This window comes from Aplysia californica, unplaced genomic scaffold, assembly GCF_000002075.1.
Source record: "Aplysia californica isolate F4 #8 unplaced genomic scaffold, AplCal3.0 scaffold00086, whole genome shotgun sequence".
Classification (NCBI taxonomy): Eukaryota; Metazoa; Mollusca; class Gastropoda; order Aplysiida; family Aplysiidae; genus Aplysia; species Aplysia californica.
In genome coordinates this window covers 1,006,026-1,027,638 of record NW_004797356.1, presented here as the reverse complement: position 1 = coordinate 1,027,638, position 21,613 = coordinate 1,006,026, and the positions used below count along the sequence as shown (strand labels likewise).

The 21,613-nt window shown below is 39.8% G+C and overlaps 1 protein-coding gene across 3 annotated transcripts in view; it reads right to left on the bottom strand.

Annotated features, from left to right (window-relative positions):
• Positions 1-3,061: 3,061 nt before the first annotated feature.
• LOC101850074 overlaps positions 3,062-21,613 on the bottom strand; it is a 19,842-nt gene continuing 1,290 nt past the window's right edge. For 2 of the 3 annotated variants that reach the window (XM_005094636.3, XM_005094635.3), the window contains exons 2-12: positions 12,584-14,966; positions 11,589-11,665; positions 10,516-10,719; positions 9,257-9,314; positions 7,925-8,020; positions 7,363-7,548; positions 6,772-6,883; positions 5,597-5,728; positions 4,917-5,021; positions 4,134-4,313; positions 3,062-3,721 (exon numbers count right to left, since the gene is read on the bottom strand). In XM_005094636.3, coding sequence (XP_005094693.1) covers positions 3,540-3,721; positions 4,134-4,313; positions 4,917-5,021; positions 5,597-5,728; positions 6,772-6,883; positions 7,363-7,548; positions 7,925-8,020; positions 9,257-9,314; positions 10,516-10,719; positions 11,589-11,665; positions 12,584-14,902 — 3,651 coding nt within the window. In that variant the 5' untranslated portion in view covers positions 14,903-14,966 and the 3' untranslated portion in view covers positions 3,062-3,539. The remainder of the gene's footprint in view (positions 3,722-4,133; positions 4,314-4,916; positions 5,022-5,596; positions 5,729-6,771; positions 6,884-7,362; positions 7,549-7,924; positions 8,021-9,256; positions 9,315-10,515; positions 10,720-11,588; positions 11,666-12,583; positions 14,967-21,613) is intronic. The other variant, XM_005094637.3, reaches the window with a different exon arrangement.

Genomic DNA, 21,613 nt, shown 5'->3' with positions numbered 1-21,613 from the left:
TCATTGCAAAGTGGGTTGATCAAACCAATCTTTACGCAGCTTGGTTCAAAGACAGGGACTATGTTACTATCAATGAAATGAAGACATTTTTAGCGCTGCTCAAGACCACTGGTTAATTTAATAAACCTGATATTGTAAAATACTGGAGTACAGATGAACTTATTACAACTCCACTCTGGCAAAAACATGTCCCTGAAGCGTTTTCAAAATATTCTTTGGAATTTGCATATTGAAGACAACAATGAGGATGATAGGTCACTCTTTGTTCCAAGTGAGGAATTTCCTAAAACATCTCAAATACACATTTACAGGTGTTTATGCTCCCTCACGGGATATCAGTTTTGATGAGGCAACATGCCCCTGGAAAGGAAGGCTGAGATTTAAAGTTTACAACCCTGCTAAACCTCCCAAATTTGAAATTAGAATTTACAAGGTGAGTGAAGCCGACTCAGGTTACATTTTTGGCATGTGAGGCTCAACAAAGGCCTTCAAATCAAGGACTACTTTTCGACACATGTTGTTACGAAGGAATCCTTGTGTTCTCAACTCTTCAGCAAGGAGAGTTTTGAGACTCTGTTTAGCACAATGCTGCTTGTTGCTGAACCCGATGCCCAAGGACATCAAAACCCTCAACATGACACTTGGAAACAGTACTGGGCTACGGATGATGACAAAATAATAGGCATGGGCTGGAAAGACAAAAGAGGCAAAGAAGCCTGTCATCCTTGTGTCTACAAATATAGCGCCTGCAGACATGGACACTATGGTCCGCACAACCAAAAGTCCAGAAAATGGTGGAAGAAATTGTTTTATTGACTGCACGAGATAAGCACGGTCAATGCACACAAACTATGTTTAGACAAGACTAGAGGACGCACCCCGCGCAAGTCTCAGTCTGCGGGTGTTCAAGCTCAATTTAGCAGAGGAATAGAGTATTGGCATTGGTCTGCACATTTCACTCTCCCCATTTCCCCTGCCAACCCAAATGGAGGTCCACCCTGCCCATCTCATCCTGTTGAGAGGCTTGAATACACTAAGCACATGATTGCCTCCATCCAAAATGAGACGGTGTTAAGTTTGCTGCAAACCAGCTTAGAAAAAGCGAACATTTGGTATCTCTTCTTGGCAACAAAAAGTTTGTTTATGTTTGGAGTAAGATTCTGTGTTATGAAGATTCTCAGGACGGAATACTGGTACCTCAGATTCTCTCGAGGGCCAGACATAATTTTTCGTCTGGCCAGATACAGTCCGCAGACCTTGTGTTTGACACCGGTGGCCTAACCTTTTCCTAAATGATCAAATATTTACAAAATCACGAAAAAAACAACAAATAAAAGTAATGTTTCTAATTATCGGGGGTAGGCTAGGTCAGCAAATATACACAATCGACAGTAGACGCCATTTAAAAAATTAGCAAAATAGTCAGTTTATCACATGAATTTGAAACAATTCTCAAAACAGCCGAGTGTACAGTTGCAATGAAAAGTGGTCTTAAACAAGATGAAGAAGCAATCCAGACTATGAAGTTAAACGAAAGTCGATCCCACTATTAAGTCTGAAAACCTTGCGTCTAGTCTGTCCAAAAAGTTTAAAGGAGAGCGCAAGGTGTCTCAAGTTGAAACAATTGTGAATTCAGGTATTGACAGAGCACAGTATAAAAAGGCAAAGTCTGAGATTCTCAAACATAACAAAATTTGATCTATAATTATAGAAAAGAACATATATAGCCGTACCCCAGTATGTCACTCATGCTCTCTACTGGCCCAAGAAATTCTATATACAGCAGTTCTCATACGACAGAACTGGACATTCTTCCCACCTCCAGTAAGACAAAAACAAAACTGCTTGGCGCCTAATACCATAAATGCAATCAGTGACATCTATACAGAATCAGAACATTCACATCACAGATGGGGGGGGTGCCATACTGGCTTGTGAACTTTGAAATCAAACTTGTGAACAGATGCGTTATATGGGCGTGGGTAACTATCCACGAACAGTATGTACAACAAAATATAGTTTCTGTGATGACGGGTCACAGTGAGGGACGAGGAGAAAGTGAGGAGAGTAAAGAGCTCCAGTCTCAGAGTACAATTCAGGACTCTCTGGACCAAACTCCGATAATCACAGATACTTTGAACCGAATGAAGGAGCAAAAAAAAAAGCATAAGATTATGCCTCATTCTCATGATCTTACAGTCTGAGCAGCACATCACTATACAGTACAGGACCAATACTGATACAAAAATAAATTACTCACTTCTGCACTCGCCTTAGAAGACCTCACCTTTGCAAACAGGCCAATTTGGGGGTCTTACTACAGTGGAGCCAATTCCAGTGTAAGTAACAACATCCCCTCACCCCCAAAAAAAAGAACCACCTATAAAACTGTTAGGGTTAGGCTAAATAAGTAAAAATGAAAATCAAAAGAACAAATTGAGGACCACTGATTCAATTTCTGAGGCCGGGAAGTGACTCATTTCAATTATGATGGAAACACTATTATGTTTCTAATGCAACAAAAAACAATTCACTGGGAATAGAAGTGCTTACAGGAAAGCTGTCCAGTATATTTGTTCGGTATAGGTAAACAAAAACTTCATTATAACTTAGTTATGAAAGTCATCACTGATTCACTAAAACAATTTTCTCTTAACCCTCCAAGCCTCGCTAACAAATAGCCTGGGGTGTCAAAGGAAATTATATGATTTTACCATATGTGAGGCAGCGTGGTGGAATCAGGCTCTCGTCAAAATAATCAAAATAAAGAAACCTGCATTTTTCCACAGGTTTGTGAATTTTTATCAAATTTTTGTTTTTTGGCTCAACACCTTTCATGCTCAATAAAGAACTCATTTTTGTGTGGATTTTTCAGAAAAATGTTGATTAAAGGCACAAAAATGTAAATTTTCAGTTACCAAGGACTTTTAAGCTGAATTAATAACTAATCTTTGGCGGCCCCCACCTCCTTCATTCACAAATATCTCGACTTGTATTAAAAATAAATGGATATTTTTTTCATCCAAATAAAGACAAGTGAACAAGCGTTAAGATGATACCAATAACTCTCCACGCCTAAAAACTGACGAGAGCCTGATTCCCTCACGCTGCCTCACATATTATGTTTTAGAATACTTAAGAACAGGCAAACCAAGTAAGTAAAGGCCATAAACTAATATTTATATTTAGAAGGTAAAAGGAAAACAAGAAAAAGAGCACATTCCTGAAAGAGTTCAAATGCTTGGAGATATAAAAAATGGGATGAACCTAAAAAAATAGCAACTCAAATTACAGCTGAATTAATTGGCCGTGACACCACAGAACGGAACTCATGATTGATATAATCGGCCGTCGACACTTGGAGGGTTAATAACATCGGGAAAAAAAACTGCGACAAAAGTCTAAATTACTGCCTTTGCAAAATATTTCTTCTTTTCCAAAGTAAAGCAGCTACCGGCAATCACTGCAATGCTAAAAAAAATACTTTCACTTTAAAAAGAGAGAGGGAAAAGCTTTCTATAACCCAGGTACAGAAATTCTCACTGCTCCAGCGGGATATCAGGAGCATTCAGCAGGCCTGCCCAGGCTGCCTTGTCCTTCCGCATGAACAGCGTGATGCCGGCTTTGTATGAGGCGGGAATGCTCACATGGGAGGTAACCTGAAGGCGATATCCCGGCACAGTGGGCAGGTTGAACTCTCTTAGCACATTCACTACCTGACCTGTGAGGCGGAAAAAAATGTGAATGCTTTAACAGCAGACAACAATGAAAGAAGCAGAAAAAAATCTGGATTAAGTGGGAAAAGAAAAATATATCTTGAAGACACACAATTGTTTGCTTTCATTTTAGTAACAATGCAATACCCTACTAGACACATAAATCATGATCTGACTGGGTTGGAAATATATAAAAGGATTTACCTGATAACTGGAAAACAAAGCATTCAAAAACAGAAAATTGACAGTCTATCGCTAAAAAAAAACAAGAGAACATTATTTCACAAAATTATAATTTCCAGCTGAGTATGAAGTGGCCACAAACCAGGAAAAGCTTTTACTTGACAAAAATCCAAATGTGTTCAAAAACTTAACCAAAAAAGTCCGGTCAAAATGTAAACATTATTCACAACTCACCCAGGACGTTCATGGTCCTCCACCTTGGGTCTGAGTGGGAGAGCAACTTGCGCAAATCAGCACTCTCTCTGAAGCGAGAGATGACATCTTGGCGCCTGACCATCAGGACAGAGTCGCTGCACAGTTGGCGCATTGCTGATCGTTCAGAGACTATCTCCAGTGGGTTGGTCAGATAGAGTCCTAAATAAGTGTTGAAATATATTGTCACCCTTCAAGCGCTCTTTCTTCCTTGCAAAATAACAAGACCAATTACCAGCATAACTAATCAGTCCTCATGACTGAGTTTTTCATGCACCTACAATCTCATATAATGGTAAATTGTCAAACTTACTGAATCATGAGAATTGAATGGGCCTCCGTCTGAAATTAATTCCTGTCCAAAAAAAAACAACTGAAGCTACTCTATTCAGTAAGCCTATAAATATTAATAGCACCTTTGAGAACAGCACATGACTGACTGTCAGGCAAAAGATAATTTTAAGTTTTATGCAGATAAACCAGTCAAGTGCGTCAAATCAACTGCACTGTGAGATGAAAATCTTACAGTCAGTTACTCCCTCATTTTTAGCAAGAGTATAAGAAGAAATAATGACAAAATGACAAAAACATTAAAAATATTTCAACAAAATGACCCACAAAACTAAGAGAAAGCGTAGGCAAATCACTTATTAAGATCTTTGAGAGAGCATGGCAAAATATGAAAACAAGAAAACTTTTCCGCATTCCCAACTTAGTTAAATTCAACAGACCAGCAAACAAATGTTATTCCAGATAATAACTCACCCTGCGGACTGACTCCATAGACCATCTGATGATGCCATGAGTCTGGGACTTGCCATAATGAGTGAGGGCCTTGCTGGAGGTTCAGTGTTGCCATAGGGATTGCACCTGAGATAAAAAAATAGCAGACATAGGTCAGAATAAACAAAAAAATGAGTGCTCAAAGTCCCAAGATTCAGAAAACAACAAAGTGGAGTTGAGACGTGTAGAGTGTGTGCTTGTGTGTACATTCTTAGCAACTTATACTATTACTACTGAAAATATAATGCATTATTAAAAAACGGTTTGCAGAAATTGGCAAAAATGGCATGAGGTTATCAGAAAAGTATAGGACACTACACCAAGTGATGAAAGTGGGCCATGCACACAAAACCTGTTTCACTGTGGAGTAAAGTACCTACAGCCAGTAATCCCACAGAAATAGCAAGGGAACCCAGAAGAAAAATAAGCACACAAAGCCAAGAGGACAAATACGCAATTTCTACAAATCCATAGAAAGCTACGACTCTTGACAAAATGAAAAAAAAGTAAGAACAAAGACTAAGTTTTTATTAAGGATTTTTTAAATTTTTTTTTGGGGGGGGGTGTTGGGGGGGGGGAGGCTTTGCTTCAAGATTTACAGCCAATCTGGGGCACAATACAGTTGATTTCTGAACAAAAGCATGAATAATTTAATAAAATACCTCTGTTCATCCAGTAAGCCAGCCACTGCAAGAGCTTCACTTTCCTAGGAGGCCAGAAGTGAAAGAACCGACCTCCTACTTCTCCCTGGCTCAGTTGCTCCACACCAGCCATGAGCTCTTCTGCTGTGGTACCTGAAAACCATAGAATACCACACGTATTATTTCCAGAAAACTGACTAATCATAATGACACATTAAAAAAGTATTTTAGCATTCAAATATACTTGTTTCATAATTCATTTTTTGTAGCCACTAGAAAAAGGTTAACCGAATAATAGAGAAAGAAAGGACAACATTGCAAAAACTTTCCTCTCCTCAGTCAAAAGCTTAGGCAACTGAATACAGTACCAATGCCTTACAGAACCTAAGTCTATTCTTTTGTCGAATGCAGATCTAGTAATTTTTGCATTATGCTCATTGATATGGACAACTGACAAAATCAAATTATTTTTGTACTTCTGTAACCGACATATCTCAATTTGTATTTTTTCAGATAACTATTGCCTTGTACTTTAAGTTAATAAAAAACGCTCAGTTTTATTTTTCTGGTAGAACATTCAGCTCCTTGAACCATGGAACCACATTTCAGCTGCACTGATTTAGTCTCATTTCAATTTTGTCAGAGTCCAGGTTCCTGACCCATACAACAATTTAGGCCAGATTAGGGCCTTGACAATTCTAATTCTCAAATCTTTAGGTTCGCCACTGCCTTTCCAAATATTGAACCATTGCTCCTTAGTTAGATCTGGAGTCAAAAACCTATATATTCGAAATTCAGAACAAGTCCAAACCTATTCCACTGACTTTGATATTTTGAGGAGTGTTGTAATCACTCTGGTCGTGGGAAAAAGTTGATAATAAAAAAATAAAAAGTAGAATGAAGGTACAACTTCACAGTACCCAATAACCACCTGATGGAACAAACAACAACCAAACCAACTGCAAATGAACTAACACATGTAGACAACACAAGAGTGTCCCTTCCAAACTCACATTCTGTACAAAAAATTGGAGACAGTTACAAATCGATGTCACCTTCAGAATCTTGTGACAAAAGGTTGAAGATGACTACATAAAAATAGAAATCCCCACAGGGCTGCCAAAAATGTGACATTATGAGGAGCAAACTGATCAGGCTCAATATCAGTTACATGATGGGAGCAGAAGACCTCAAACCTGCACAAGCTCTTGAAAACAAATATTCCGGGATGCAAGCATCTTCTTTCCGTAGACTTGTCTTGATTATTTTGCACACAGAGGCCTTTTCACAGGGAATATTGAGAGCTTTCTGAAAACACACACAATGGCAATGAACATGTCAGTAAATACACAATGTAATATTTGAGGCAGGGGACATATATTGTCATTTTCAAAGCCCATCACCATCAATATAAAATAGTTTCTATCCATTTTCACACATCCAGAATTAATTTAATTTCACGAAAAAAGATTTGCATTTCTGTAAAAGCCATTATCCCAATTTACAAAAACATAATTTATGGATGCAAACTCCGGGGATCTGTACTTCCAATATTCATGGAATAACCATCACCTTCAATTTCACTTTAAAAATAGCTCTCCACAAAGTGGCAACCAGAAAAAAAATTGTATTCTCCACAACTCGACAAATTTGACACCACAAATCCTCCCTAAATAAAATTGTTCTTACTTGTCACTAACTTAACAATCTCCTTATTAAAGACCAACCAAAATCCCCAGCCTAACACAAAAAAACAGTTTCTACTTAAGTGAATAAACTTGACTCACAAGAACATTGAGTACAGCTGTCTGGCCACATGCTGACACAGCTATCTGCTTGAACTGCATGACGTAGGCTTCATACTCATTCCAGATCATTACTTTGTCCACCTTCAGACGCTCTGTCTTCGAACCCTGGCCACCAGAGGCTACATCCTCCTTCTCGTCACCCTCATCATCAAGAGCATTCAGGGGCTGTAATAAAAAGCCAATCTATAAAACACAAATTAATGATCTACGAGTGGCATCTAAGTGTTACGCGCATTCACTTCTTTGTTAACCTTCTCAACCCTGATAAAAGGTAAACGGGTCAGGAAGGTGAGCAGAAATAGTCATCAAATGGGGAATGTCAAGGACTTTGTCTTACCTATTTTCAGTTGAGCACAAGGCACTGCAAAGCTTTGGATGAAAATTTAAGGACAGCTTTAGATTTGTCAGGATCAATGGACGAAAAACATACTATTGTGCGTATTTTGATTAGCACATGCACAAGACACCAATCTTAAATGCAGTTTATTTCTTTCTAATTACATGAAAAAAGATATTTAAAAATTAAAGTCTGTCAACCAACCTGTCTCTGGACATCAACGCCATCTTTGTCAAAGAATCTCATACACGTCTCAGTGGTGCTGACTGTCTTGATGAGTTCATAGAACTCTTTGCTAGGCTGAAAACACAGGACAATTTATCACTACTAAGTTATGTCATGAAAGGAACAAACAAACTTGATCATAAGTTAGAAAAAAACCCAGAACAAAACCAAAAAGAAAATTTTAGGACTTGCTTTTCACAAAACATAACTTTAAAAAAGGTCTTTTTAAAACAAAACAAAGCAAACAAACAACATAAAAGAACCTGATGCCAACAGACACTGGAATAGGCCCTGAGGTCTAAGCTCTCTAGAGAGTCATAATTATAAAGCCCTTGTATCTGATTCAAAAGGACAATGTAAAACATTCTAGATGAACATAAAATTTAACCTGATGCCAACAGACACTGGAATAGGCCCTGAGGTCTAAGCTCTCTAGAGAGTCATAAAGCCCTGGTATCTGATTCAAAAGGAAAATGTCTTACATGGCAAATAACTAAAGCAACAAAGAATAAATGAGAAAAATTCTTATACAAATTTTAGACCAAATGAAAATATGCTGCAAGGCTGCTTATAAATTATTCAGTTGTCCACAGTGTATTAACCTATTATGTGGGTCAATCCCTGACCTCTTCAAGAATAGCAACATTATTGCTTCAAATAATAATCATGAAAAGATAGAAGGTCAAGATAAGGAAGGTCTGAAAACTAAAATTTAGTTTAGTTTAGTTTTAGTAAGAGTTTTACGGCACTCGCAACTGCATAAGGTCATATGAGCGCCAGAAGATTAGAGGTGTTATTGGAGAGTAACAAACATAAAAAAGAAGAAGGGGAGATAAGGGCAATAGATGTTTGATAAGAAAGAAGGAGCAAACCACACCAGAGCACCCGCCAACCACCCACAAAACTAAAATACCTTCAGGTCCAACAGACTAGTGTTATTTGAAATACCTTGCCATTGGTGTTTTACTTAAAATCAATGTAAGTTAAAACCGTGCACATTACTCGAGACTGTCCTCAAGATGAAAAAGAAAGATATGGCAGTGAAGCCACAAATAATATGCAGCACCTTAAGTGACACAAAAATAGCCTAACGCAGTACTAATTGCGGCCTAATAAACGACATGCAATGTCATCACAGTAAAACTAAATGTAAACAAATACAGCCAAAACACCACCTCATCTGCGTCTTGTTACAGGAATGCCTGCCTAATAGAGTAACTCCACACAATATTGACCAAACAAACACCTGAGGAGGAGTGGTGGAGACAACAAGGACAGGACAGATGACAAGTAACTCGTGTAACAGCTTACCATTCCACTGCCCAGAGGGTTCTCATCTTGGGACAGAAGGTGAGGATGGTCCTCAAACCTGGCAGAGAAAAGAAACAATGTATATTACTAATCCTACTATCAATGCTCTTATTCTGGATCTTTCACCAGACAACTTTTAGTTTAGTTTTAGTAGAGGTTTTACGGCTCTCGCAACTGCATAAGGTCATATGAGCGCCAAGGGGTGGATGCCAACAGGGAAGTCTATACAGCGAATCAGGCTTACTCTGCTCACCTGTCTAGCTGCTAGCTTCAACGGCACAAAGTCTGCTTCGACTATCAAGGCACCCCGGAAATAGAAGGTCACAAGAGAGTGACAAACATACAAAAGAAGTAGTAGTGGAAAAATGACGATAGTAAGGATTAGGAAAGAAAATGCAGTAGTTCCTTGTCGCAGTCCAGGCACAGTTATGAGCATGACATTGATGAATCAGCCCATTTACAATTCAACTGTGCATAAGAACATGTTAATGTCCCCCCCCTTTGGGAATGGCCTAAAGACACTTCAGTCAGTAGCACCGCCCCAGGGGTTCAAGACAACTCTGTGTCTAGCTGAGTTATGATATTTGCAGTCTCAGTCATGCAAATGGCACAAGAGGCCCTCTACTCTTGCATCAGAATGAAATGCAACACAAGACAGACAAGGCAATACAAAAACGCAGGTAAAAAAAAAGGGTTGTCTATGAAAAGAAGCACAACTCAAGCTGCAGATGGCATACATACAGCAAGATTGAAAATCAAATAGCAGTGGATTATGCCTGTTGAAGCATTACATGTGGCCACTTGTCACAGTTTAGCTATAAGCCGTTTGAGCAGCATTGAGGTGAAATCAGACACCCATCAGAATTTAAACGAAATCAAAGGAATCAACAGTTTTCATAATATAATTTTTATCAGGGGTTTTTTTTTGTGTGAGCTCAAAACCTTATACGGTTCCTTTTAAAAGCACATTTCTGTGGGGATTTTTCTGAAAATGTTGATGAAATGCAGAAAACCCAAGCTTTGGATGCTATGAAACTTAGACAACCAGGTGGCGCCCACCTCCTTCAATTTCAATTATTTGGACTTCTTTTCAAGACAATCAGTATTATTTTTTTAAAATCAAAAGCAAGGCAAATAAAAACAAGCTTTAAGATTATGCTGGTCCAATAAATCCATATGCCCCAAAATTGAGGAGCCCCTGACCGTTGTGTGCATGCTAGACTATATCATCATTGTGTTGCACAGAAGAATGAACTAACCCATGCGGCACATTTGTAGGTCTCCCACTGCCCAAACCTCCAGCAAAATGCGCAGAGTTGCCAAAGTGCTGCTCGTACAGGTCGTCTCCATCCTGGCTCCCACCAATAACCCCACCACCAGCACAGAGGCCACCCAGGTGAACAGGCTCGATCTCCTCCTCCATAGGCAACAACACCATGTCCACATTGTCACCCAGCTCAGAACTGAGATGAGATCAAACAAAACATATGTTTGACTACAAGTGAAATGTCAAATTGAAGAAGATGACAACAACAAAAAAGCAGGAGGGCATTACACACAACCATTTATATTTTTTTTTATAATCTTGACACTATTCCAAGAATTCCCATCAGTCTAGCCCAAGATAGGCGGAGGAGTCGAAAGTGTTTGTTAGTGCCCTTTACTCTGATCCAGGGTGAGAAAGACAATGTTGAGGTTAACGCTGACATACAATTTCGTGACACTATCAAGAGGTATCAATGACATTTTGATAAAGTGTCTAACAGGAGTAACTGAGACCTGAAGAGAGAGAAAGGGGGAAAAATAAAATAAAAAGAGTTTAAAAGTTTGAACTCAAACCCTTCAGCCTTCAATGGCAAAACTGAGGCAAAAAACAAATTATAAGTATGTACAATATTATAATAGGAAGCTGTTTCCTCAACATACCAGAGAACAAGCCAGATCTATGAGAAAAAAAAAATCATGAACTTTTCGAACCCTGTGGAAACGCCTGCTCAAAATTTATGAGGATCATATTTTCTAATACACCATGTATTGTATTAATTGCAAAGTCAGGCAAAATTCAGATTTCCAAACTTTTCCGAAAAGTACACTTACATGTATCATGTCTATCATGAGACTTACAACTTACAGGCTTGCCAAATTATTCAAAACCCAACCAGGGACACCCAACATTATAACATCAGATTATGTAGAAACCAACACAATTGCATCAGGTGGAACTGCTTTTGGTGCAGCCGAATGTCTTCTCATATTCATAAAATAAGAAAACTAAGCAAACAAAGTAAAAGGACATACTACAAAATTAAATTCCTTCTTAAATTCAAATTACCACAAAGGATCTTCTGATCCACCACTGGAATTACTGCCCTTGTCTTTCTTTTTTCCCGACAGACTAGATCCATCCTGCTGAAGAAAGGAAAAAGGATGAAAATTATATAATAATACAAGACTTAATTTAATATATCGAAAAAATTATTTTTAGTTAATAGAACCTTACCATAATGACAAGGACTACAAACATCGGCAATGACCAAAAAAATTAACAATTTTAGAACCACTTCACTCTGTGGACTTCACCTGAAGTTTGACATCAGATGAAGTGAAATGAAAAGCCATGATGCTTATCAGCTCATTACAAAGACTATTTTCATTTAATAAAAATGTATAAACAGACTTCGAAGCGTCTTTCTCATGTGTGAGGCAGAGAAGAAGATGGGAGGAAAACATTACAGAGTGGACAGGAAAGACGATGGGTGACAATCTGAGGAAAGCAGAGGACAAAGATAGATGGCGAGAGCTGGTTTTCAGATGCAGTGGTGCCCCCACGGTTGCCCCAACTACAGGACATATATATGGTCAAAATCAAATATGACAGCCACCCACTGTCAATGAGAAGAGTAGCCATCTTAGACAGACAATATATATTGGACAGTGTCATAATAAAAATATAATGTAAGCCGGTAAGCAGGAAGTGGTTATTTGCACAAAGGAGATTACTTGGAACAGGTGGCTTTTAGAGCAGGTTCAATCTCTACTTTCACTTTCTGCCCGCCCTTCCACACATTTATCCAAAATACAACTATAATACCATGAGTCATACAGTTATTTAAACCACCACATTGTTATCTCTTTACGGAGCAAAAACAAAAATCATTTCACTCTCATTCCATGATTCAGTGTGCCAACCCTTCTTTTTCCTGGACTATAGTTTTATTCAAATTCCTCTCTAAAAATGCTCTCTTCCCTGAAGTAGCGAAAGGTAATTAATGTTCTATTATTACTGTGTAGCCAATTAATCTCAATCCCTGAAAAAACTGAACTCACCTCTTCAAAATCACCAGAAGAGGCAGAATGACACTCAGATCCTTCATCTACCTTAGTATCAATGGGAAACTTCACAAACACTTTCTGGTGACGATTGCTCTCATCATTACTAAAGTTGGCACGTGGACTGTCGCTGTTAAAGCCATTAGCGACATGACTATGACTATGGTGGCAAAAAATGTTAAGGTCATTTACGTTGGTCAGTCGTGGGTGGGGATTCGAAGAAGGGCAGCAAGCACCTCCATCTGCTGCAGTTGACGGGCTCCCTGAGTCTGGGTTGGCTATGTGGCCATGACCATGGGAACACAGTTCACTGCTCGCTGTCAGGGCTGCGTGACCTCGACACGGGCTGGGGTGGCCATGGCTGCCGCTTCTGTTACTACGGCTCTTGTCCTCGCCTCGACCACTGATTGAGTATGGACAGAACAGATTCGAGTGGAAGCACTGAGAGGATGGGGAGGAAGGAGGGAGCTCGCAGTCAGCTCCTGGGAAACACACAGAAGCCAGGGAATCTCCATCAACGTACAGCTGTGACGCTGCCGCTCCGTCAACAACAGAGTCCTCGCAGCCGTGAGGTGCACCAACTCCCAGACAGAGATCTGGCAAGCCTGGATGTAAAGGAGCATGGTCACCATTTTCACTTTCACTACTGCTACAAAGTGCATCGTCTTTAGCACTCTTCCGAGGAGGTGTCAATCGGCCAACATTGTGACTGGCACCACATATATGCTCATCTCCAAGAGAACGAAAGAGTTTTTCCTGAGTAGCTGAACACTGTTTATGACTAGACAATAACTTACCAGAATTGTCATCACAAATTAATAGATCTTCAAACTCATTTTGGACTTTATTTCCAATGGAAGAAAGATCATTGCAATTGAAATCTGATCCACATTTCTTTCTTCCTAAAAATTTCTCATCTTGATCCTCTTCATCGTGATCACTGCTGGAAGAATTATTATCCATCTCATCAGAACTAGAAAGGAGATGTTTATTATGAGAAGGCAAGTCAGTGTCAATAAAGTCCCCAGTGTCCTCTCCATCCTCAAAGTTCTCTACATTTCCCTCATTTCTCTCAGCAGGTTCACGATGACAGTTTGGACCATTCCAACTGCATAGACCACTACTTGTCTCTTGAGTTTTGCAAGATTTAGAAGGATCTTTGCCATGAGCATAAGAACCTAACTTTAAAGAAAGTGAGTTCATATCTGCCTGGGGAAATAAACCCACAGCACTTGTTCTTCCTGCAATATGATCTGTTCTAAAGGTATACTCACAATTATCCAACTCAGAATCTTCATCATCTGAAGATACACTGCAAACCCCATTTTCTGAACGTCCAGGATGAAAATCAGATTCTGAATCTTCAAGATCTTCAAAGCACTGTCCGTTGACTCGAGAATACTCTTGGCTCTGGAACATCCGGTCTAAATCACAGATAGCACCTTCATCAATCAAATTGTTATCCAGACCAGTCATGGGGTTGGGGTTGGGGTCTGGTAACGGATTACTGTTAGCGTGAGAAGTGTCTACTCCTCCAACAGCTCCTTCCAAAGCAGAATCAATTGAATTTGTTTCACACACTGAATCAATTTTGCATGCACTAGAGTTCCCAGCACCACCAGACACAAGTGCTGTCTCATATATCTCAGAATCAGCTTTGTTTTCAGTAGGAGTATCTCGGCGCTCACAACCACTCAGATTGCGTGGGGTTGTCATATTATCAGATGTATCAGTCTTTGAGGGAACATTTGAAGAATTGTTAGAGTTCTTCTTCCCCTTGTAATGGTATCTTTTCACACCACCATACTTCCCTGTTTTTGGGCGAGCACCTTGATCATTTCGATGATAGCCGTTATCCCCCCTTGAAGTGTCACAACCATCTGAATTGGACCTGCCCCACTGTCGATCTTGGTGGACATTGTATCCCCCTCGTGCATGCGCATGCTCTCTGACAAAATATGCAGGCTGGCGGTGCTCTACACCGGGGTGACCTCTTGGGGGGAAATGATGAGGGAACACTCCCATTCTAAACGGGCCACTATTATTTCCAAATGGCCGATGTTGCATAAAAACCTGATGTCCTGGGAACTGTGGACCATGGTTGTTCCTAAAATTGTGTGGGGGAGGGTATCCTCTTTGGTGCCAATACATGAATGGTTTTGCTGGAAGATTAGCCATGCCTGAAGGTTGAAAAGGGAGTTGTGCCAATGAATCACCTGGTGCACATCCCCTTTGACTTTGATTTAATTCATATCCAGGCCGTCTTTTCTTGGCATAGCCACCACCTTTGTCTCGCCTACCGTTTCCTTGACTCATATTTGTAACCTTTTTCTCAGGGAGAATGAAGAATCAATACAGCAAAACTCGTCCACATGGAAATCTGAAAGAAAAAAACAAAAATGCAGACAAGTTGAGACAAAACAAAAAAGGAAAACAAGCTTGCTTTTAAAATGCTTTATGTTGTTCCTTGAACAAATCTTGAAAAAAAAACAACAGTTGTGTGAAATTTGTGGAACAGCGGCAGTGAGGTCAGTGTAAAAGACAATGGTGGTAACTTGAGACTTGAGGGTAATACCAAAACTTCCTACATTTTCGTAGCTCTTAGTGCTGAAAAATTAAATATATATGACATACTAATTTATAAGAGCTTTTATTCATGGTCTTTTCCTAACGATATTCCTCTGATGACAAGAAGTTCAATATATAACCAAGTTTTGATAACAGTAAACTACTATGTATTGACTTTTATCTTTTACCCATTTTTTTTTTTCCAATTCTTTATCTACATATAACAAATTATCATTTACTCCTGAAAAATATAAAATAAGCAAGCATTGAAACAGACATACAAAACAGAGAAGTACAGAATCCAATAACAATAGAGAAAGCCGTTTTCAGGACTATAAAAAGACAAGACATTATTGAAATCTAGATTTCATAGTGATGGCTCGTCACGGATGTCTTTCAGAAAATAACTGTCAGTCACTGTGTCAATACATGATTCTCATGTTCAGTGTCTAAGATAACTTTTTTTTTACAGATTAACAGCGATGCCTCACATTCACATATATTCAGTTTTGGTAGGACTAATTCATTTTGAATTTTGCCTGAGTGATGGCCAATCTTACTCACATCTTACCGATTTTAGGACCACCAAAGGATCTTTAAATGTGAGCAACTTGAACACAGGACCTTTACGATTTTTCACCCTTACCCCAAGAGGACTAAATGTATGATCTTAAACTTGCCCTAAGATAAGGGGTGTGGTTAAAGACAGAACACAAGGAGCCAGGAGAAGCAGTGTACAGGCAGGGTTCCTACAAAGGGTCAGGACAAAGAAGCCCAGAGGCCAGGGGGTGGGTGGACCAGGGAAGAAAATCGAGATGAAATTCCATTGATAGTGATAGAACATGTTAGGAGAAGAGGAAAGGTGCATGGGCTTTCGGTTAGTATAACAACATCGATGGTCGTATCCATTATTGTGGGAGTAATAGGGCCTTTCTAACTGCCTAACCCTAACCCAAAGAGTTGCTCTAACCTTAAACCTAGAACTAACCCTAATTCTAATCAGGGGGGCAAGCACCCCCCCCCTCCCCCCAACCCTAATCAGGGGGGCAAGCACCCCCCCGCTAAATGGAAATTATTATATACAGTTTAACCCTCTCGCGTAAAATACAGGAGAAACCGGGACTAAAAATCAGCAGCGTCTTAAGTCTAACCCAGGAGAAACTGGGAGCGATTTCAACAGGGTTATGCGGTCAGCCCTGAAGAAATCGGGACAGCACTCCTCCTTGGACTCTATTTAACTCTTTAAACCACAATGAACTACTTCATGCATTTAAAAATAAAATAGCCATGTCATCTAGGATTACAAAACGCCTCAGGTTAAATTTCCGGTAACACGCTAGAGGGGAGAACGTTTTGTGCGCCTTTCGAAACACTTGTGCTTTTCTAGTTTCGTGACTCTGACGATCAGCTGTTCCGACCGACGCTCTGCCAAAATAATATACTAAAGTTTAAAAATCCATAAATAAATAAAAAGTTATTGGGATTTTTGTTTGCAAAATGTTGGAGGACCTATATAGAAAAATATCGCCAAAATGTGGGACATGTCTTGATGTATTTTAAGGAAAAACTGTTCATAAGTCAGTAATGAATTAGAGAATATGAATGAAACAAGGCATCTTCATGCGATTTTTAGTGCAGAATCTAGTTCTGCTATCACTTTTTCGATGTCTTTATTATTTTGGATCTTAAATACTGATATTTGCGTGAAATTTGTTGAATTGTGTGACTTCATTTTTACAGCGACGCGATCACCCCTTCTAAAACTCAGTAAAGCACTTCGGGAAAACCCGTGATGAAGTCATCACAGTGACCTATTTAGTTATAGGCAGCCAATCACATGCCGCCTAGCGATCACGCGCTCTTGCATGCCGGCACCTCGCGTTTGGAATGCGTGATCTAGTTTCCAACTCTAGTGTTTTATCAATGGATGGGTGGTAATTTTAAGTTGGTACGTAAAATGTACTAAACGCAGAGATCTGAAATTTTACAGCAATAAAGAAAACATGTGGGGCGCCTGTGTGGTCGGCGATCAACCCGCAGCTCCGCTTAGTTTTCGAACTGCAGAGGAAATTCGCACAAACAAGGCAATATCTCCGGTTCTAGAAATCGTTTGGGATTTACAATGGCATGTCGTTAGTTTAACTTTTCCTCTGATGGGTTGCCGAGTTTCATTTATTTTCGTCTACGAGTTTTCCTGTAACTATACTTAGAAGAGAGTCACTTCTGATTCCGAGCGGCCCAAAAATTACCCCTCAGGCGGAGGTCGATTTCCGGCCCAAGGCGCAGCGGGCAATTGGTATTGCTACATTAAAGAGGAAAGACAGATCGTATTACCCTCTCGACGTTGAAATCATAGCTGCCACTCAGGAATTTCAAAAAAGGAGGAAATTCACGCGAAGGCGTCCGCGCTCTCTCCGAAAGCCGGAGTAAAACCAGTGAAATCCAGATCCAATATATAGTGAACATCTGTGTTTTTGGTAGGGAAAAGTGTCATAATATGTTAACTATAGTAGGTACCAGAAACTAAATTTTCAAAGTAGTTGTATGCCAAATTTATCAGTTCCATTTGAAAGGCCTATATCCACTGAGCATTTTGGTACCATTCTTTAACCTCTCAGTCAATTTTTAAGAAAATGGTAGCTGTTTAAAATTTGATCAAATTTGTTAAAGTCAGTCACTGGCTGCAACCCCATGTTTGACAGACAATAAAAGAGTACCAAGAGCACTAAACATCTCCACATTAACAGAGTATAATCACTATAACAAATATATGGAGCCTAATTTTTTTCAAGACTGTCAGATCAGTACAAATCAGTACTTTATCGCCTCAAACACGATGATCTGTCGTTATTTCGACAAAAACACCGAGCGTTGACCCGGCCGGCGCCGCACCGGGCCCCGCGGCGAGCGAGTCGGCTCTATACTGTAGTGTACCCCACGTGCGGGGTCACATGCTTTCTGAGTCTCGCGGAAGGATTGATGAAAAATAATTCCAAGCTGATTACTTTATTCTAATAGGAAATAAGCTGATCTTTTATTAAATATATTTTTAAAGTGATCTTTAAACATTTTGACAGTATTTTAAAAAGCTTTCTATTTAGACGTCAAAGGCAAAACACATACCACGGGAAAGCCCATGTAAAGCTCTACAGTTCTCCGCCAATGAAAAAACGGTATTTAATCATTCCTCGTTCCGCGAAGCATTTGAATGCACCCGTGTCAATTTTTCAACCGGCCGACCACGCATTCCGACCGCGAGGGGCTTCGCTTTCATCGGCGATTCTCCAGCTCCTAATAATCGGACATATAAACAACTTACACCATTGTAACGAGGAAAAGCTGAACTTTTACAAGGTGTACGGCACTTAGTGTTTTATAGCGAAAGAGCAAAGAAACAGCGATCGGAATTACCCCGATTTCACCGATACCACGCGGTCGGAAGGCCGCGAGTGCCCGCGAGGCCGTGTTTACGCTACCTAACTATAGGCAACTGAATTAAAATGCATTTGCAACAACAACAACAAAATCAAAGACACTAAGTTAACTAAAAAGCATTTGACCCAGTTTGGTGACTAAAAATCCAATGTTTGCAATCTAGTGTCTCATAAAAAGATTTCTTTCACTTTAGACTGAGCAACAATGTTGAGCAGTACCGGATTAAGGAGGCAACACCTTTTCCACTGTAGTACAAAATTGCCTTTCTTGTTAATTGTTTACTTTCTCGCATTTAATTCCGGGGGAGGACTTCGTAGCGAGCGACTACTCTGAACTCTATGAATGTTTTACTCAACGAGTCCCTTTACTCAATGGCCATCAAAATCAGTACGGAAGGCCGAAAGCCAGTATGTTACTAGATCTAGATATCTACCTACAAAGGATGAAATTGCAGTAGTTTACGTATTTTTAACTCCAGCGCAAAGTGTTGAATATCCTGTCGGGGATGCATAGAGTTTCGTCTATATCTAGATCTAGAAAATCTAGGCGCGGCCGGGATTAAACGCGAGAAAGTAAAAATGCAATTGCCTTCTTAATTATCGCACCAAACGCAAAGTGCAGCACTCGGCTTGTTCAATTCTCAAATGAAATTAGAAAGCACATTGTATGCCTCTTTCTAAATCCAGCTCCATTTATTTTTGCATTCTGCATCCATTTCTCTCGAATCTCCGCCGTTTTTAAAAATAACTCGGCGCGCCATCGTCCCGATACTCGATCGACAGTCCACAACAATAAACAATGTGAAACTAGGCACAGAACAGAAGTAGAAAGCTACGGGTGGACATGCGAAAGCCGCTTTTTCGTCTCACTCCCGGTTCGGCGATTTCCACGTGTAAAAAAAAAGTATCGCGATTTGCAACCGAGAGCAGTCCAGCGGGGGAAGGAGGAAAGTAGCAGGAAAAGCTAGATGAAGCATAGTTTCTCCTATTTAATATCGGGAAAGTGGCAGCTATGCCAAGCTCCTTTTAGTTTTCGGTACACCCGACACGAAAGTGTTCCCGACACCAAAAGTATAGGTTAATTTATGAGTTCGAACTTCAACTTACACATATCATTAGTTTGCCCTATTTTCTGATTGGTTGCCGAGTCTCATTCACTCTGGATCGAAATAGAGCAGATCGACGTTGAGAAAGTTAGTCACCTACGCTATGACCCGGTCCAAAATTTCACCCGCAAACGAGGACCAAATTTTAGCTGCGCGGGAAAGCCAGATTGACACTGCCAACTTCATTTGCAGCTCAGCATCCTATTTCAAGAGTACAATCTCTTGTAAGTAAGTGCTTAATTTATTGTGCTTATAAAACTTTAAAAGAAATGATCCGGATCGAAACGATCGATCATTTGCACTGCGTCGTTGAACTTTGGATTAACTTGCTTTCGTATCCAAATTGACATAGAGGCCTTCTCCAAAAAGACTTCTTCTTCTCAGTTTACGTAGAGTAACTAAAAATCTAGATCTAATATCTAGACCTACATCTAGATCTAGAGATTCTAGACAGTGTTTCCAATATTCCACGAGCTGAAATTTTTTAATTTTTTGTCAGACCTCATCTGCCGATCTGATGCCAGCCGCCTCATTGGTGGTGTTCCCCTCCTCATGCCTCATGTAAAAAAAAACAATTAGATCTAAGTACAAGTCTAGATCTAGAGATATAGATCTCTAGACTCTAGATTCTAGATAGATAGATCTAGAAATGTGTTGCGTTGAAATCGTGCTGTAAAAATATTTAAGCTTAATCTACCTCCTTCTGTTGATAGTTCTGATGGCCGAAATGACAGCGTGTCTGCGTTTGAAGAAGTATTATATTATTTATATGAATGTGGGTTCGAATCCCGGTCCCGGAAGTTGTTGTTTTTTTCTTCTTTCTCTCCCTCCCCCGACTCACCAACAATTTTTTTCTCATTATAATTGTTTGTTTTGACTTCAAAGATTTCCACACTCATGATTTTGTGTAAAAACAAAGAAACATATATATATAGATCTAGATCTAGTCATAATTATAGATCTACTTATTATATTTTAGTACTAGAAGTATAGATCTAACCTACTTTTCCTTTTAGTTTTAGGCCTACCAATTTAGGCCTGGTTAAAGTTATTACATTGATGCTCAACCCAGGGGAGAACCAACTGGATGACTAGATCTAGTGATCTATGCTTATTTTTACGGTAACAACCTCCAAAATTTGAATAATTATGAATTATAACTCTGTCTGGTTATTAGTACAATTGTACCAAAAAAAGGTTAGAGTTGTACGCACTATTGTACCAATAACCGCAGCCAGACAGAAAGACTGAGACAAACAAAGAAATAGAGAATGTGAGCGATACACAGAGACAGAGGAGAGAGAGAGAGAGAAATAGATCTAGAGAGGGTGACAGCTCGATCGTAACTATGACATTGTATTGTTCTTTTCTTCAAATTGTGATTCCTCCAACTCCAAAACGGAGGAAAAACAATCATTCATCGAAAAGATATATCCGCAATCTTCATTTAGATCTAGATTGTACTTTACCGGACCACCGGTCGGAACTACTTTCGCTATGGCGCCCCTGGTGCCTAGTGGCCCGCTATTCTTTGTTTCCGAGCTCCCCTACTCACTCTCCTACTCAGTTTTCTACGTCCTCACTCTTCAACTGCCAGCAATCGACTGACGTCTCTTACCGGGTTTTTCAGTCATCACGACCGTGCCACCGTGCCCTTTGACCCATGACCCTGACATCTTGAGGCTAACTGGTCAATCTAATCACGTGGTCCACTATTCTTATTTGCTTGCAACTCTGCTGGCCTGGCCTAGGCCTACTCCTGGTCCGGCAAAGTACAATGGAGTGCTAAAGATGCACACGAGAGCTCATTTGCATAATTGCAACCCCCTCGGCCCTGCTCGCGACTTGGCGAGTATCTATCCCGATTGTCCGCTCATGTTATTGTTTATAATATATGTGTGTGTGAGTGTCTTTAAATT